Source organism: Amblyomma americanum, chromosome 3 (assembly GCF_052857255.1).
Source record: "Amblyomma americanum isolate KBUSLIRL-KWMA chromosome 3, ASM5285725v1, whole genome shotgun sequence".
In the NCBI taxonomy this organism is placed as follows: domain Eukaryota; kingdom Metazoa; phylum Arthropoda; class Arachnida; order Ixodida; family Ixodidae; genus Amblyomma; species Amblyomma americanum.
This window is the reverse complement of record NC_135499.1, coordinates 67,232,289-67,251,455: the sequence shown is the minus strand read 5'-3', so window position 1 is coordinate 67,251,455 and position 19,167 is coordinate 67,232,289. Positions and strand designations below refer to the sequence as shown.

Below are 19,167 nucleotides of genomic sequence, written 5' to 3'. Positions count from 1 at the left end.
TTTTCTTGGGCTGCTGCATGCACTTGCTGTGGCTATGCAGAACGCATTCATTTTTCTCTGGTTGGGCGGTTTCGGGCAGCCAGCGGGCAGCCAGACTCGCCAGGACGATTTTGTGCTGGCAGCGCTCGGGCAACTAGCAGACAATGGAGCGGTGGTATGGTAGTGGGAAGCACGTGCGGCCGTTTTTATATGCACTTGAAGGACCACGGTTCTTAATGTGATCTTTTTCGTGGTGCAGGCGCTAGTTTTGACTAGACCACAGTGCATATCGTCTGTGTCGCTTGCAATGATGCCTTCTGCGGCAGTTGTCACTGTTTATATATTTGTTTTGAGTACGTGTGTGTGATCGCAATTCGATTGTCTCACCACCTCGCAAGCACAAATGCTCGCTTGTTATTACGATTGCATAGTTCTGATTCACAAAATATTTCGGCTGTTAATTTTGTGCACGCGGCTGATATTGCGATGGTGTTCGAGGCCTTTCACGAGACTGACCGCAGATTCCAGCTCAGAGTACACGCTCAGATGCACAATGTGGTGGACGTGTTGGGCGAGGTGTTAGCTGAGCTCGATAAGCGTGGTCTTCATTGCTTTCCTTCATTGCTTTCAGCGCAGTGGAAAGGCGGATATGCTTTGAGAAATGTTTGATTGATTGAAACGTGTTCTTTATAAAAAGCCCTCACGAGCAAATTGCTCGACGCATCTGTGCGGGCATATATGTGGCCACACATTTGTCACTTACGGCAGCAGAGACAAGTGCAGATTCTGTTGTCGCTGACTGCTGTAATGCTTGATGCTCGAGCCTCCTGCCACAAATGCTTAAAATATCTGACAAGAGCATTATGCATGCATCTCCTCGCATTTGGCTCATTAAAGAGATAAAAAGAATTTCCCAGTGCGGATTATTATGCATACACGCGTGGTCGTGAGGTGCCGTCACGCAAGGTCGGATTGCAGCGCCTATCATTCGAGAGCCAGTCCTCTGCGGTAAAGCTGTAGCATAACAGATACGATTCGCATCTAAATTTCTACAGTACATCCTCTTGTTCTAGACAAACGTTCAATCAGCATGCTTTTGTCGGAATTATGCGTGCACTCCCTGCTGGCAGCAAAAGCCAGCAGCTGGAAGATTACAATTGAACCGAACGTTTCCACAATATCTGATTACAGCCCACAGGAAGCAGTTCACGAATGTGGAAATTGCAACGACCACAGCAGAGTCAATCACCACGCAGGGTCGATCGTCTGCGGTTATACCAGTCATACTTACTCCTTAGTAAACAAGCACGTCATAATCCAAAAGTACGGCGTGCCGTTTGATGAGCAACACACAGACAGTTTTTCCGTCCGATGTGGTGTCGACTGACAGACGTTAGATTGCAACTGCTCATCGCATGCTTTTGAGGATTTCTAGAAGCTTACACAGCACACTGTGCACCGAAGGCACAACTAGCGTTGTCGTCGATGTGTACGGGTGCGAGCGCAATCAGCTGTTTGTTCTGCAGTATGCGGCAGCCCTCAATAACTTCAGATCGTTATTTTCGATCTCAAGCTTATTTCTGCCATATGCACTCGTAGTAACGAGAGGCAGCAGAACGTGAAGCTGCGGACAGCATCTTCCCTCCATGATCCGTAATGTCTTGCCACCGTGAGTGCCAGCGAGCTGATTACGATAGCCACCAGCCCATGTGACCATGATGCGCTTTCCTGTCGGGGGCGAACTTGCTGGCAGCCAGGAGGTTGCCGGATCGCTGTAAATCGCAGAGGCCCATTGTTTTTGGATGTTCTATCATAATACAATGACAACTTATGGTATAAATTACCTGGTTCATTGCGCAGGTCATGCCTTGCAGTGACCTAAACTGAAGTTATGACTGCTGGCATCAGATGTCTATTTAGCGCATTTTTAAAAATAAAAATATAGATTTTTTTATCTTCTTTAACACTTCGGTTGGATGAAACATTGTGTTTTTTTAAAGATGGAGCACTAATTTGCACTCTGTATCGGCTGTAAAAAAATTTTTCCTATAAAATACGTTTAGGATTAAACACTGTAACGACCCGAATGGAAATCTACACCCCTGGGAGACCTTATTGCTCAACCACGAAGCAAAAGAACAATGCATAGTCATCGATCTCGCCCTGTCCGCCGCCGAGTTCCAAGGGATTCCAGCCGATGGTTAGGGGAATGATTGAATGGGGATTTAGGCTATAGCCTTCTCCTCCGTCATTTTTGACGGGTGCGAATTAAAGTTATTTCTCTCTCCCAGAAAGTTGCCTCACACCTTGTGTAAAAAATTACATTCATGAGTCTCATGCGGTCTGCCCACTGGTCGTGTGCACTCACCCGTTCATAGGAGGACTGCTGGTCCACCATTTCGTGGTTGTCCTTGCTGCTGAAGATGGCAGGCTCACGCTGGCGGAATGCACCAGTGCAGGCAGCAGCTGCTGGCAATGAGCCGACTGGTTGAGTAGTGCCTGATGGTGTGGTGGCAGTGAAAATCCAGCTCCAAGATATAATCCCACAACCCCCTCCAAAAAAACTCTTAGGTGATGCTCAGAGGATTGTTTGAATGCATTACCATTTTCTCTCGCTGCTGATTTTCTTGTAGCTCTGCCTTAAGGACGTGACACGATAGCGTTAATATGTGCAGAATTGGTCATTCTCTACTTTTTACTTTACATTACAATTGGCAGCAAGGTGCTGGGAGTGGCAAGGGAATACGTTTATTTAAGCAGGCAGTGACCGCAGATCCGAATCATGAGAGCGAATCATGTGTGAGAGTGCACATTTGTGTTTTCATGGAGCCCCTACTCCAGTGTGTGTTAATGACATGCATCAATGTGTGTTCAAGACATGAATTTCACGTGCGTCCAATCACTGCGATGCGAGTGCCAGCCGGGGTGTGTGTGTGGACATCACCCTATGACACTCGTTGTACAATGCCATCATCAACCCTCATTCGCTCTTTTCCTTTCCTCCCCTTTCCCCAGAGTGGAGTTCTAGGCCAGAGTCATGTTACCACCGGCCATCCTCTCCTCCTTTCCTCTCGTTAAAATTCCTTTCTCTCTCTCTCTCTCACGAAAGCGGAATAACTAGGAGGATAAGAATGGGGTGGAGTGCATATGGCAGATTCTCACAGAACTTGAATGGCAGTTTACTAATATCCCTCTAGAGGAAATTATATACTGCTGTATCTTATTGGCACTCACCTACGGGGCAGAAACGTGGAAGCTAATGAAAAGAGTTCAGCTTAAGTTAAGGATAGCGCAGCTAGCTACGGAAAGAGCAATGATAGGTGTAGTGTTAAAGGGGCTGTGAAGGGGGATCTAATAAAGTTGCGGAATGCATGGGATATTGAAGCACGCTGCTTCACGAATAGTGTCCAGCAAGGATTTTTTTAATGCGCTTTGTAGAAGCTGAGTTATCTGTAGTTAAAATTTGAATTTCAGCGTCTTCGCGCCTTTCCCTCTCCTCTCGTCACTTTTTGCACGCTGGAAGGTAGGCGCTCCTTCTCCAACCCCCCTCTGGGAGCGGAGCCTCCCAACCTGCCGGAGCTAAGCGGCTTATTGGCCGCAGCCGCGGTAGCTGCCTGACGTCCTTGTCTACGCAGATGCAGGGGACGGAGGAGGGTGCGAGCATGAAAAAGTCGCCGGGAAGGGCTCGCCAACTTTGACGCGTGATTGTGGGTCGTCCGCTGCATGTAGAAGAGTATTATTTGGCTCTGGTTTTCATGGCAACACAGTGCAGTGATTAAGTGAGTTAATGCGCTTTCCTCAGAAGGCGTTTCAGAGCCCCTTTAAGAAACCGGAAGCAGGCAGAGTGGATGATGGAACAAACGTGAGTTAACATCTTAATCGAAATCAAGAGAAAGAAATGGGCTTGGGCAGGGCATGTAATGCGAAAGCAAGATAACGCTGGTTCTTAAGAGTAACGGAGCAGATTTCAAGAGAAGGCAATCATAGCAGGGGGTGGCAGAAAATCAGTTGGGCAGATGAGATAAGACACCTTTAACATACTGTGTACTGTGTTACCGTTACCGGAGTACCGGGAGCCCACGCGCAGCCAATACACATGCACAAACCACCTTGACGGCACCAGATGGCACCAGGTACCTGGCAGCTGCACACACGCCTGCATCATCGGGGCCAATCAGCACGTGCTCATTAGCAGTGGGCGGGCTTCTGGTACTCCGGTAACGGTAACACGGTGGGTGCATGGTATGCTAAAGGTGTCTATTAAGAAGTTTGCAGGCATATGGTGGGCGCAGCTGGCAAAGGACAGAGTTAGTTGGAGGGACATGGGAGAGGCCTTTCCCTGCAGTGGGCGCAGTCAGGCTGCTGATGATGACGTTACATTCATAGATAACTGGGAGTCTTCATGCCACTCCCGGCGCAGTGGTGCAGCGGTTAAGCGGTGCGCCACTGCTGCGGCAGGCGGCTTGTAAGACCTAGGTTGCCCTTCCCAAGCAACCTTTTTTGACCAATCATTAATCTAACTGCCACCTGCCTGGGTGGGCAGTGTGCTCACAATTTAGTGGGATGGTTGTGATGAAGCCACAAGGGCACACTAATTTAATGAATGTATTGCAACCTTTTTTTTTTTTCTCGCTGGGCTGCTGTGGGTTCAACCCATGGCAGAGGTGAGACAAGCCCTAAATGCTCCACCGCTTTACTAAAATCAGTTTAACATCTTGGGGGGAGTGTGTGTAGCAGGCACTCTCAGGTGGTGAATATCATTCCACTAGTATCCTTTATCCCTGAAGAGGAGAGTATACAACAGCTTTATCTTACCGGTGCTCACCTGTGGGGCAGAAACATGGAGGCTAGCAAAAAGGGTTGAACTTAAATTAAGGACAGTGTAGCGAGGTATGGAAAGGGAAATATTGGGTGTAATTTTACAGGGAAGAGAGCTGCAGAATGTGTCAGGGAACAAACTCAAATTGATAAGATCCTGTTTAAAATCAAGAAGAATAAATGGGAATGGGCAGATCATGTAATGCAGAGAACAGATGGTTAACCGAGAGAAGGCAAGTGTAGCAGGCAGCGGCAGAAGGTCAAGGTGGACAGATTAGGTTAGGAAGTTTGCAGGGATAAGGTGGCCGCAGCTAGCACAGGACAGGGTTAATTGGAGGGATGTGGAAAAGGCCTTTGTCCTGGAGTGGACGTAGGCTGATGGCAACGACGATGATGATGATCGCAATCATTTTAGGCGGTTTGTGCCATTGATTTTTGGCCTACAGTTCGACTGTTTTCGGCATTTTATGCCTAGGTCTTTTTCCAGATGGAAGGCAGGCTGTTAGGTTTCTTCCTTTGTTTTTTAACTTGGAATTCTTTTGCTTTTCTGTACCAGAATCCAAACTTTATATACCTTGTAATGTAATCACTAGTAATGGAATACCATCACTAAATCGTACAGCAAATTACCTTGAATAAAAAGTATAACTAGTGTTCGACAGGGTCTACATTTGACAGTTGAGCAGTGGAAAAATTTGGCAATATGGCATTGATGTCGGGCATGATTTAGCTAAGCCCGACACTTTCACTGGCGCAGGTGGGCAACCTTCCATTTCGGCGGGTGTGCAAGGAGTTCGGTGCGGACGTGACTTGCGGTGAGATGGCGATGGCTGCCAACTTGCTTCAGGGGCAGCCATCCGAGTGGGCCCTGCTTAAACGGCACTCCTCGGAGGATCTCTTTGGAGTCCAGGTGCGGGCTTGCTGAGCTGTCATTTGGTCTGGTTTAGCGGAGATTGAAAGGTTGATAGCATCTAATAACCAGGTTTGGGGTGCAGCCTGATCCTGGCAGACAGAGCCGGCAATGCACCCTCTCATCAGAACAGAATTTCGCTGCCCTGATGCAGTACTTGGCCACCATCTCCCACCTGAATACGCCAGTTAACCCCCAGGCTGCAGTTCCTGGCGGCAGTGGGCCAACTAGCCAAGGCAGCGGTGAGGCCTGTAACGTGGCGACTGATGATTAGTTAGCATCATGATGATGAATTAGGCTGATGATGGTGGTGACAAGGTGATGACAAGCCTCAAAATTTTGTTAATGAAGCGGAGAGCGGGTATTAACATGCAAGGAATATTTGTGACACAGAAAATGCAGTGTTACCTGAGCAAAGCATCTGAAGTGAGGCCAGAAAAACTGCGTAATTTAAAATCGATTTGCGCCACTATGAAATGTCACATGACTGCCAAATTTGATGAATGTAATCAAGAATTAGAAAAATTTACAATATAAGTTTTATTATATGATGGTAACCTTGAAAAAAACCCCGAGCTGCCCTTTAAAAGCACCCATGAGCATTGGATGGTCTAAAGCTAGGGCGTCAGGTGAAAAATTCAAGCTTTGGCTGTATTGCAGGGTGCACACCTCACAGTGTTTGTGAAATAGGCACTGCTGTTTTAGTGGTATGACATCTTATTTTTTTCGCATTTCATACTGAATGTAACAAAACATGTGGCCTCATGTTGAATTTGGAACTTAAGAATTGGCATCGCAAGTAAGCCAGTGCATACAATAGGAGGGATTGTACGATAGAAGGCTGTTGTTGATGGTTGCTTTGTGCCAGGCTGAAGACCCGTCTAGCTTGCAGTTGGTTTTGTCTGGAGCCATTTTTTCCTGGGTTAGACCCAATTTCTGCCCAAAAATTCACCTTCTAGAAAATGTATGTTTGCAAATGCACTAATCTGAAGACACTGCACAAAAATTAACGGATAAATTGTGGTTATTCTAGAAGTGTGTTTTTGGTCGACTGTTGATCCTTAACCTCCTTTTACTCTTTTCATTCACCACTTAGCTTAATTTAAGGATATGTTGAAAACATGCATTTCAGAAGCACTACCCCACGCTAACGATGTCCTGCTTCAAGACTCTTGAGAATTTAATGTGATGTTGAATAAATGTCTTCGCAATGAGAGGTCTTGAACTGACACTGAAGGGTTGTCTGGGGAGTTCGTAATGTAATCGAATAAATAATTAATTGCAATAGATGAGAAAAAAAATCTGATTTCGTGAACAGATTTTTAATGCAGCCTGCCATTTTCTTGTTGTTTATGAAATAATGGGCAAGAAAAAGGGTATTTTATGTCTGGCACAAAAACTAGCACTTGTCGTAAATTGTCCAACTTGGAAAAAACCCGAAATATGCAACTTCTGCTGAATATGCCCAGTTTGTACCTAGATTTGAGCTAAAAAAAAATATTGCCTGCTTTTACCCTTGCTTTTTACCTCCAATACTCTGAGCAGAAGGCATCCACTATAGCTAACTTTCTGCGGCGGAAAATTTCAGATTCCACAAATTGAGAACACAGAATCAGTGATATCCCATGGGATACTTAAAAATTGCTTTTTTCAAACTTACCCCACATATTCCAAATATAACTCGATTAAATTAAAGGTGGCTGTCGCAGTTCAACCTCAGGTGGTGCTTGGTGTTCCCTTCGCTTAGAAAATGGTACTTGTTTCATACAAGGCCTCCACACAGATTGAATGATCTGTACTCCATTCCATACACAGCAGTCAACACTGCCAAAGTTAGCAGTTCTGTTTGCCAAGGCTAAGTTCACACCCAAAAACTAGTTCGCCATACAACCAAAGTTAACACAGGCGTATTTTTTTGCAACGAACCTTAAGTACCGTGACCGGCATCTCCTGGACTTCATTTTACCTTGCACCATATTTTCATCCTGCGACTCATTGAAACTTCGAGAAGTAAGAATGACACGTGACAATATGATACGCAGTTTGTACGGTGAATCGCTCTGACACCATGCTCGCCCAAAAAGTAGTTCACACTCAGTGAAAATCACAGCCAGCTATAGGGCCCAAACACTAAGCACCTCACAGTTTGGACCGTGTTTTTCAATGTTACCGTTTCGTTTCATACGGCTGTTTGTTTTCATCAAATACTCGCAGAGGTTTCAGGAAGAACAAATGATACGTAGCGGAGTAATGTGGTTTCGCGGACTTACTATTTCTGCACTGCACCCTTTGCAGCATTGCCTGCTGTGTATTGTGGGGTCGAAATAAAGGGGGTAAATACATTCTCCTTACTTGACCATGGCTGACTGCCCAATCCACCAACCCCACCTCGTAATTGCGAGCACAACTGAGTGCATGCAGACCACTGCGGGCCTAGCTCTGAGGGGACACAGGTACAACAGTGACTGCACGAAATGGTGTTTATTGCTGCCACTACAATAACGCCAGCTAGCAACAAAATGCGCTAAGGAATCGAGGTCGTCTGACTCACCAGCAACATTACGAGCGAATGTTCGCCCATGCTAGGGCAGGTAAGAAACTCCCAGGCCGGACGGAACAAGCTCGCGGGAAAATGTTCGTATGAGGCTTCGCCCTGCTGGCGAAGAGTGGAGCACCACGCCAAAAGGTCAGTCTGCGTCAAGTTCCTGAGCCAAAGAGAGAGAGTTGTCTCCCCCTTGGGCGCAGCAATTACGCCATCCGTGGCGCTCGTGGCGCCGCTACACAGGCGCCCTCGCTTGAAGTTAAGTTATCCTGGGAGGACATATCCTGGGGAAGGAAACCAAAGGGGACAGAGCAGGGCAAGCCCCCACAGGATGAAACGGAGTATAATAGCTCACTGGTGCACAGTCCTGCACCAGCTGTTGTGCCTGTGCCTGCAAGTGTCACACAACCTGACAAAAATTTGGCATCCACTTGGCACCCACTTTTGTTTCTGGACAGCCACAACAGGGCCAGCCCACAGAATGGGTGTTGGGCTTTAGATTAAACTATAAATGCTCTTTGCTGCTTCTGGTAATCTTGCTTTCGAAAGGTGCTAGTACTCCATACAAAGATATTAGTGCATTTTCACCACTGCCACGTTTGTCATGCACGCTTGCTTATTGGATGGGAATGCAAGCATGTTGTTAAAGCATAGGAGGATTTTGTCTGTTACCAGAATCTCCTGTTCAAGAGAATTCGAGATAAATGCCATGTTTGCATGAATTTAGCAGACTTTTTTTCCTGAAGTCAGCTTCTTGCGAACGCACTTCATATTATATTTGGAACCTAGGTCCAAATATAGCAGATTTTTTTTACCCTGGCTCTTCAATACAGCTAAAGTGGCCTTTGCCACCAGACTACTGAGCCCGTAGGAGAAGCCAGTTTCCCGAAGTCCTTTGAGCCAAGCATGCGGTGTGCAAGTGCAAGGGAGGGAGTGGCTGTAAATGTGGCAACGTGCAGCCAGCGGTTGACAAAGAAAAGGCACTGAAAGAATTCAGTAGAGTAAGAAAAAAAAACTGAAGGGCCACTTGATCTCATCCTGAAGGGCATAACTTGATAGAATTGGTCATTGTCCACTTTACATTCATAGATCTCTGGGAGTCCTCCTACCACTACTAGCATAGTGGCGCAGCTGTTAATTAAGCAATGCGCCACTGCCCCTGCAGGTGGCTGTCTCAAACACTGCCACCAGTGGAGCTTGTACTACCCAGGTTGCTCTTGCCGAGCAACCTCTCATGACTAGTCATTAATTTCACCCATTCGCGTCAAAAGACGGCCATTCGCCATCCAGTGGTAAAAGGGCCAAAGTGGCAAATGACGGCGAATCGCAGTCCCGCAGAGAAGGTTCGCTGTCAGTAAACAATAAGAGATGCCGCCACATAATACATTTCTTGCTTTTGGTTACTATGTTCTACACCAGATGGCAATAGTTGCCCACTAGCGTCGCAAATATTTACACGGGGAAAAAATATTTTCCAGCCCTCCTGTCTTCAAGTCGAACATAGCGTCGCGGAGAGGCAAGAGTCTAACAGACGCGGAGATTGAGACTCATCTATTTGCTAGTGACAATGACTCAGACAACGATGATACTGTAGTTCTAGATGACCTGCAAAGCAGCGATTGTGAAAGTGATACAAGCGCTCAGGATTTAGGCTCCGACGCCGAGTTAACTCTTCAGACGTTGAATCAGCGCCGCCTTCCAAAGCTCCAAGACCACTGACAGCGATAAGAAAGTGGAGAAACACCGTCTGCAAATCCGATGGCTTTGACGTCGTTCAACGGTTTGATTGGCGAAGAATTCTGGAAAATGATCACAGATGAAACGAATGTGTTTGCAGTTGTGAAACAGGGTTCGTCACCAGATGCTTCGTGGTTTCCCACATCACCAGGTGAGATGAAAGTCTTCTTCGCTGTCTGTGTACTTATGGGCCAGGTCAGAAAAAACACGATTCAGTCCTATTGGGCACACATATCTGTAATTCTTCGCATCTTTGATGCCCAGGCAGTGCTACCAGGCACTGTGTAAATACCTGCATTTCTCTGACAGTAATACCCCAGCCAATGGTGACAGGCTCTGGAAACTGCGCTCAGTTTTAGAGTATGTTTTGGAAGCTTTCTCGAGTGCCTGCTATGCGGAAGAGAAGTTGGCAGTGGACGAGAGCCTGATGAAGTTTCGAGGTCGCCTCTGCTATGTTCAGTTCAATCCGTCAAACTGAGCACGCTTTGGCATAAAGGTTTATAAGATCTGCTAATCAAGCAGTGGGTACTGCCTCAAGTTTTCCATCTTTACCGGAAAAAGTGACAAGTCGCTTGCTACCGCTGGGATGTTGTGCAGCAAGGCTGTTGTGGTCGACCTTGCAGGCGACTACCTTCCGAATGGCCATACTATTTTTGTGTACAATTGGTACAGCTCTCGGACCCTGTTTCTCCACATCAAGGATTCGGGATCAAACGCCATTGGCACAAAAGTTTCAAGAAACTGAACCTGCAGAAGGGGGACTGCTCCACTGTATTTTTCCCCACGGACTCATGGCTGCAAAATGGCAGGACAGAAAACCAGTGACTATGCTGTCAACAGTACATGCTGCTGCAGACTTCAGAGACACAGGAAAGAAAACAAAAGATGGTCAGCCTGCTCGAAAACTTAGCCTTGTAGTTGACTACAACAAAGGTATAGGGGGCGTTGACCACCAAGATCAACAGCTCGCTTCATTCCCAATAATGCGCAGATACGCCAAAGGGTACAGAATTTTTTTTTTTTTTTTATGTGATGGACTTGGCTGTTTACAACAGCTATGTCCTCTACCAGAAAGCAACCGAAAAAAATATGTGCTACGCGGACTGGAAAGGGGATCTAGTCGAACAGATCTTCGAAGAGACTGTACTGCCCGGGTACAAGCGCAGGGGGAAACCTGCCGTAGCTCCATCTCCAATGCGCCTAGAAGCTTGTGAATGGGCTCATTTTCCTCGGCAGATACCTCCCAGTGCAGTGAAGGAAAACCCATCACACAGATGTGTGGTCTGTAAAGTGCAGGGTAAAAGAAGTGAGAGCCGCTGGGAATGCGAAAAGTGTAACGTCGCCCTTCACATGCCTGAGTGTTTCAAGATTTACCACACCCGAAAGCATTTCTAGATTCCCAAGCAAAGTGCATGTTTTGAGAGCAGAATAAAACAAAAACTGTTACGCTGTGACTTTTGTAGTGCAAGTTATTGCAGATTCTCTGCAGTTACCCAGGTCATGCCGCGCGCTCAAAAAAATCTTGTGGATAGCAGCGCGCGGAACGCGGACAAAACAGCGGTAGCGAATGGGTTAATTGCCACCTGTCACAGTGGGCAGTGTGCTCACATTCCAATGGGTAGATTATGGTGACATCACGCCACCTAGGTGGTAGGTGATCCACCTGCTTTTTCACATTAATTTCGTATTTTTTCATATGAATTGGATTTATAAAGGGAAAGGAGATAGGACAAACATAAAATCCTTCAGATCAATTACGATTACATCTGTCACATACAGGCTAACAATGCAGGTGTTGAAATATAAAAGGCAGACATGGATATAAATAAGGTACTCTGAGAAGTTCAGAACAGGTTCAAAAGCGTCAGGCCCTTAGATGACAGCCTGTTCATGCTTACTTACTCAGTGCATAGAAATAGCTAAGGTGTAAAACAGACCTCTGTATTTATCCTTCCTGGACATAAGCAGTGCATACAACAACGTGAACAGGGAACTCGTGTGTAACATTCTGAAAGACGAAGGTATCAGTCAGGAGATAATTGATTTCTTGAAGGAAATATACTGAGATAATAACGTTGAAATTACATGGGAAGGGATTAGAAGTCCATCAGTTGTCAAGGTAGGCAAAAGGTTAAGGGAAGGTTGTCCTCTATCACTGCTGCTGTTCATGCTTTGTCTGATCAATATAGAATGAAGGCTATAAGAAAGTGATCTGGGTTATAATCTGTGGTACAGATTTGGCGGAAAGGTAGAAGAGTAGCGACTTCCCAGTTTAATGTATGCGGATGATGTTTTACTATTTACTGATAGCCAGGAAGATTTGCCGGCTCTGGTTAATTCTTGTGGAAATGAAGGAGACCCTCTGGGCTTCACATTTAGCACAGTTAAGTCAGGTCTGATGAGTTTTAATGATTCCACTGATCAGGTGCATACCACACGAAGTCATGAAATACCCATAGGGAAAGAATACAAATATTTCGTGGTATGGATAAACAAAGGACAGATATACATGGAAAAGCATTAACAGTTCATTAGGGTGAAAGGGCAAGGAGATGATGCAATAATGAAAAGATAGGGCATTATGGGGGTACAATAAATGTGAAGTACCGAGTGGTATTTGCAAAGAATTAAGGGGGCCGGGACTTACTTTCGGGAATGCGGTTTTGTGCCTAAGGGAGTTCAGTCCTGACTAGAAATTAATCAGAGAACTCTTGGATGATTGGCACTAGGTGCCCATGTTTTGGCAAAACCTCAAATGAGTTAGTACAGGAGGACATGGTCTGGGCATTGTTCGAAGCACGGGAAGCTCATAGTAAAATATTATATGAAGAACAGCTCAGGAAATTGGGCGATAACAGTTGGGTAGCTAAGGTATTTAAATACTTATTCAGGAAGAGTGTTGACTCACAATGGTGGTAAAGGGCTAGGAGACTAACCGATAAGTATGCAGGAAACAAGGATGGAGAAATAAAAAAACTTAAGTAAGCAACAGATAAAACGCGCAGAAAGTAAAAACTTGATTACTTCGATGAAAAAGAAGCATACGGTACAACTAATAGAAATTGGGAAAGGCAGATCAGGAACGAATCGTTCTTTGATAACCGAAGAGGAAGTGGCCTGCTCTTTGAAGCTAGATCAGGGTGCCTTAGAACGCAAAGATGCAAAAAGAAATTTAGCTAGGAAGATGACTCATCTGCAGGGTGTGGTAAATATGTAGAAACAGTTGAATATCTTATACTCGAATGTGGTCTGGATATCGATGCAGGCACAGTCACTCTCCATGAGGCCCCATGGTTTAGAGATAACAATGACCATGTGAATGGATCTGCGGTAGAAGTTAGCAAATGGCGATTGGAACATTGGTGGCTTAAAAAGTGGGAGGTGATGTAAGGTTACAAGTGCAGGATTAAAAGTTTCACTTAATGAAAGCGGTGATTTTATAGGCCAATATATTGCACAAATAACAAAGTTAAGAAATATAAAGGAAAAAAGCCAAGCATGATGGCAACTGCCACCACACCATTTCAAAAAGGACACTCCAGTCTTCCATCTATCCATCCATCTTTTCGCTCACTGACACTGATGATGGCGGCAGATTTTCTGTCACATTTTTTATCACATTAAAAAATGAAGTGCAAATGGGTGCAGGACTGGGTAGCACAAAGCATCCGGCGGCAGCGTGGTGGTAGCAGCAGCCACTGCTGCGTGAGAGGCTGCGTGCATTACCGCATCGGAGGCTTTGCTTCACTCTATTACGTCGTGGGCATGTGAAGTGTTGCCTCTTTAACTACACTGACGTACATTGTTTTCGTATCTGGCCTGCTGTTTCCTTTTTTTTTTTTTGTAGCGTGGCTGGAGGGCTAAGCTGTAGCCAGCCTGTGCAGTTTTGAGATCAGGTTAACATAAGAATATTTTGTTTAAAATTTTTGTGAAGCCCGTCATATTGCAGGCATTCTTGCAAATACTGTAAGTTAGACATTCTCCTATTGTGCCACTGTTCTTACTAATGTGTGTGACAACATATAACATAAAAAAAGAGAATGTGACTGTTAACACTATGTTCCACGAAAAATGCTTAGATCTGCGATTTTTCACAGAATCACATTATCAAGAGATGTAGGGGGCCCTAGCTATAGCTTACCCATGCTGGTAATGTGAATTTAATAGCATATGCGCAACAGGCGTACCACACCCCTACCCAGAGTTACCAAAAATTCAGTGGCATTTTGCACAACATTGGCTCTCACCAAAATTCACATTTTACTGCAAAAGTAAGCATTTGATGATTTTTTTTTCTTTCGTGTGTGTGTGTGCATGTGTGTCCCTGCCTGCCTGTGCATTGCACCAGCTAGCCTGAGAAACGGGATGGTGCACTTACTGTCTCAACCAAACTGCTTGAGAACTGTTTCTGCCAAGTGTGGTGCACAGCGTCCTCCTTGCACAGATCAGAGTGCGGACGTAGCATGTTGCCCATGCGCAGCTGTGCGGAGCACACCCGGACGTGATGACCCGCTGTGCCCAGCTGCTTAAGGACCGCTGCAGCGTGGATTTTGTCGACATCAACATGGGCTGCCCCATCGATTTCGTCTACAAGAAGGTGAGTTGTGGCTAGTTGTTGACTGCAACGCAGAGGGAAGACCAGAGTGTGCCGAAACTCATCTTATCACCTTTTGGTTTCTAAAACCTCATTGATACTTTTTAAAAAAAATTGCGGATAAAAAGCTTATTATCCGGGGAAACGTATCAACCAAACCACCTAATTTAGAAAAATTTAACTGTTGAATGAGGTGCAAAGACATTTATTGGCAAGTTCGCTTCACAAAATGTCAATTAGCATTTCTTGGCGCAAGATTGGAACAGATATTTTTCTAGTGCTCACAGGATTCAGCCCACGTTTGCGCTATCTTAAGCGCGTAAGGAACTTCATAACGCATCCGTTTCGTCGATGACAATGACAAAAGCAACCGAAATCTATTCCTTGTCATTTTGAGGATGCTTCGTCCTTTTTGCACCTAAGTACTGCGGGGAAGCTACCGCGGCAGCTAACTGCTACTGACCTGGCCTGCTCGTATGTAAGTGCATTGCTCTAGATTGTAGATGCTTCGCCTCCTTGCCGTTATGCTCCGCAAAGAACCCTCAGCCTTTCTCCTCTTCATGTCGTGGCCCCAAAAAAATGGCTGCCTGTTGTTGTTGTTGTTGTCGTTGTTGTTGTTGCTTGTGATGGTGCTTTGCCTAATGAATTCCTAAGATTTCCCTTGATTCGTGCAAAGTAACAGTGGGTTGGGGAAGCTGGTGTAAGATTTGAAGTTATTTGCCATCTTAAAGAGAGAATGTCATCTTAAAAAGAAAATTTTAATTATTAGAGATATCATAATAAAATTAGGTGTGTATGTGTATTTCTTCCTCCTGTTTTCAAAATATAATTAGTTTAGTATGTCTCAGTTAGTTCTAATATTTGGTGAATATAACTGAAGCCTAATTATGTATTTTCTTATGGGTCGTTAAGACACTTTCTTTCAGTATTTTTTGGTTCCAATTGAAGTGGAGCTGTAGACAAAGGCCTACCATGTAGAGCTATGCTATTTTTATCGTTATTGAAGTACATCATCATATACAAATGTTCAATTATGTCAAAGCACTATAATTGTAAAATTTAGGTGATATTATTGTTCACAAATGTTCAACTCAGCCATAAAAAGATAGCATGGCTCGATAGTTTAGTTCTTTCTGAATTCAACGGTATAATATTAATTGAAATTTCACCATAAATATATAACGAAAACTTTCATAAGGCTAATCATGTTGGCAAAAAACACGAAGCTGAGAAAATCTCATTTGAGTGTGCACGCCAGCCATTCAGAAGTAATTGTAGAGGCCTCAGAAAACGGTGGCATGCGGATGTTTCTAGGGGATCTCACAATAGTGAGTAATACCAGGATGTAGGGAAGAGCATCAACTGTCGAACAAGACCAGTGTGGTGTCGATCGGGGATGCAGTTGCGGGAAACGACGAGTGCGAAGTTCTGCCGCGTTTTGCTTCGAAAATCTCCATTTCGCTGCTTTGGAGGCGTCAAATATATCGGTTTTTTAGCAGTTGGAGGTCGAATTGGACCTTGAAACTTTGTGGGCAGGTACATTAGACCGCATTGAACTCGAATATGTCATTTTTAAAAATTAAAATTTTTTTATTTTTTTTACCATATCAAGACCTGTGTCTCCCCCTAAATGTACGGGAAATTGTGCCCAGGCCTGCACTCGGCCATTCATTTTGAAAGGAGCCAGTGCCAAGCTGGACTTAAACTGTCTGAACTGGCGTGGAAAGCATCACAGCAGAACTTTATGAAAGTGGTGCAGCGAGTGCTGCCAAATCAAACAGAAGTCCCACTCTTTGGCGGCACGCAGTGACTGAATGGTTGCCGTCATGATGCAGGGAGCTGGATCAGGGCTCATGGGCCGTGCAAAGAAGCTTGCAGAGATCGTGTATGGCATGGTGGGAGCCTTGGATGTGCCAGTGACGGTCAAAATGCGTGCAGGGATGCAGGAGGGCCGCCAAATTGCGCACCAAGTGATCAGCCAGCTTGTCGGAGCACCTCGCAAACCCGCCCTCATCACAGTGAGTGATTGCTCATGTTTTGTTAGCAGTGTTGCCACCAGAAACAACTCTGCTGTTGTTTCATATTGGGTCATTCATTCAGCCATTTTAGTTCCTATCAGTTATAGGCCGACAGATGCATTGCAGAGCTGGTGCTGTTTTTCAGCATAATTTCACTGCAGAGAAAGTGAGAATAAAAAATTATGGGGTCACTTAAGCAATTCTTATGATGCGTAAATGCGAGAGCATTTATATTTGTTGCTGAGTGTGTCGCTGAGTTGTTGTTAGGGTCTTGGGGGATGAACGTCCCTGACAGGTACACAATGCTTCTACTCTTGCGCCAACTGTGCAACTCTGCGCAAGTTATGACTTGCTGTGCTGTCCTGATACATGTCGCAGTAGACTCCCGGTAATCCAACCTCAGATAATTTGCACTTCGGTTAATTGAAATTTCGAAGTTTTGGGTGCCCTCCTATAATTTCGGTGCACTTTAAGGCCGTTTAATTTGAACCGCAGTTGTGGCTGAATTGAACTCTTTCTCTCATTCCAATGTTCCCGATGCATGAGAGAGCGGGGGCCAGAGTTACAGGCTTCAATTTAGTAGGGCCACATCAGCTGAAAATTCACTCCTCGAAGAGGACCTGTGTTCAAGGCACGACTGGCACAGCAAGTGATTGTCCAAATATCCTTCCTGAAGCCCGATTAGCATTAGTCATCGCAACCACACAAGCTGTGACATGCGCGCATTGGCGGGTACAGCGACACTTCTTTGACCCATTGTCGCCTTGTTGTTTCATTCTGTGAGGTTTGTCACCAGCAAGCGGTGATACGAGCTCCTGGCCATCAGCGAGCCAGGTTGAGCTGTATGCCATTTCGAATGCCAGTTAACGCGTTGCTGGTCTTTTCTTTCCTTTATACTAGGTGTCTCATTATTTTACCAACAATGTTCATTACACTCCTGCTTCAGTATGCATTGTTCTCCTGTCCTTCCAGCATACTGAAACAGCACACACGTCACATGCCGTTTTCTGCTGTGTGGATAAGCCTCCTTGTGTGAAAGCCGCTGTTTGTGAGGAGGCCCCACCGCTGCCACATTATACCGTGAAAGAGGTCGCGGAAGCCCTCAGCATTTTAGAACAATTCTGTTTTGATATTCCCGATAATGTGCATGCAGCTAAGCATAATGTAAGTGCGAAAAGTCGTTGCAGCACAGTTTTTACTGATAAGTAGATTTGTTCACTGTTTAAATTTACTCTGGTGCAAAAAATTTTTTTGGCAGTTGTCTGGCAGCCGTCTTATGATTCATCAATACTTGCATAATTTGGACGATTTTTCATGTCATACCTTGAACAAGGTTATGCTCTTTTGAGAAAGCAGCACATTATTGACGACTTTTTTTTCAGCCACACTACCAGTTGAACTTTGTATATAAATGCACCTGCATAAAACAAGGTTCCAAAATGTTTTTTGCATGCATAGATACCCATAAATTAAGCCACAGGTAGTCTCTGGTCATTTCATGTGAATTTCTTATAATTCCGCTGAAAATCTCAGCTTCTCACATGTTATAATTAACAAGTGTCTATGGTATTTCCTTTCTTTCAAAGCCTGAACCTGTCCTCTTGCATTATATTCATGGTTGAGTTTTAGCATTGATTTCATGAGCTGCGCTAGACCAGTGGTTGAGGTTTGCAACCCTGTAGATGTGAAAGTGTTCCCACAGGTGCACCCCCGTTCCCGAGAGCAGCGCTACACGAAGTCAGCGGACTGGGCCTACCTCGAGCGCTGCGCCCAGGCAGCTGCCCCCATCCCTGTCTTTGGTGAGTCAGCTGGGCCATTTGTGATGACCTTAATGTCTGTGCAAGCAAAAATGGCCGTCTGTTAGTAGCCAGTGGAAAGCAGGTTGCCCCTAACCCAGTGGGCCACCTGCTTCATCTGTCACAGTTGCATTTGTGCCTGTCTGCTTTTGGGGCTGGTGCATTCACTCCACCTGTCTCTTGGCATGTGCGGAGCAGTTTTGCGGTAATCAGCGGCAGCTATCAGTGGCTGTCAACTCTGCTGTCTTCTGCGTCATGCCGCCGCAGTGGCTCAGTGGCTATGGTGCTCAGCTTGTGATCCGAAAGATGCGGTTTCAATCCTGGCCACGGCGGTCGCATATCGATGGAGCCGAAATGCTAGAAGCCCGTGTACTGTGCGATGTCAGTGCACGTTAAAGATCCCCCAGTGGTCAAAATTATTCAGAGCCCTCATAGCCTGAGTCGCTTTGGGACATTAAACCCCCATAAACCTACCAGCAGATGCAACATTTAGCACTACTCCATGTGCATTTTTTCTGCAGTCAACCCTGCAAGGAAAGTCCACTGAACTCACAACATACCATAGCATGGAATTCAGGAACATCACAGTGTTTGACTTAAGAGTGGCTGTAAATTTTAAAAACCATTATTTATTTTCGGATATTCAGAAAGCTGGAATACTTTTAACTAGGGGTGTGCGAATATTCGAAACTTCGAATACGAATCAAATATGTTTGATATTCGATTCATATTCGTATTCGAAAATTGATATTCGTGAATTTTCGAATATTCGA

General features: G+C 45.2%; 1 protein-coding gene across 3 annotated transcripts in view; it reads left to right on the top strand.

Annotated features, from left to right (window-relative positions):
• Positions 1-19,167, top strand: part of Dus3 (Dihydrouridine synthase 3) — a 78,897-nt gene that overhangs the window by 40,004 nt on the left and 19,726 nt on the right. For all 3 annotated transcript variants that reach the window (XM_077657449.1, XM_077657448.1, XM_077657450.1), the window contains exons 6-9: positions 5,555-5,707; positions 14,467-14,583; positions 16,416-16,598; positions 18,301-18,397. In XM_077657449.1, coding sequence (XP_077513575.1) covers positions 5,555-5,707; positions 14,467-14,583; positions 16,416-16,598; positions 18,301-18,397 — 550 coding nt within the window. The remainder of the gene's footprint in view (positions 1-5,554; positions 5,708-14,466; positions 14,584-16,415; positions 16,599-18,300; positions 18,398-19,167) is intronic.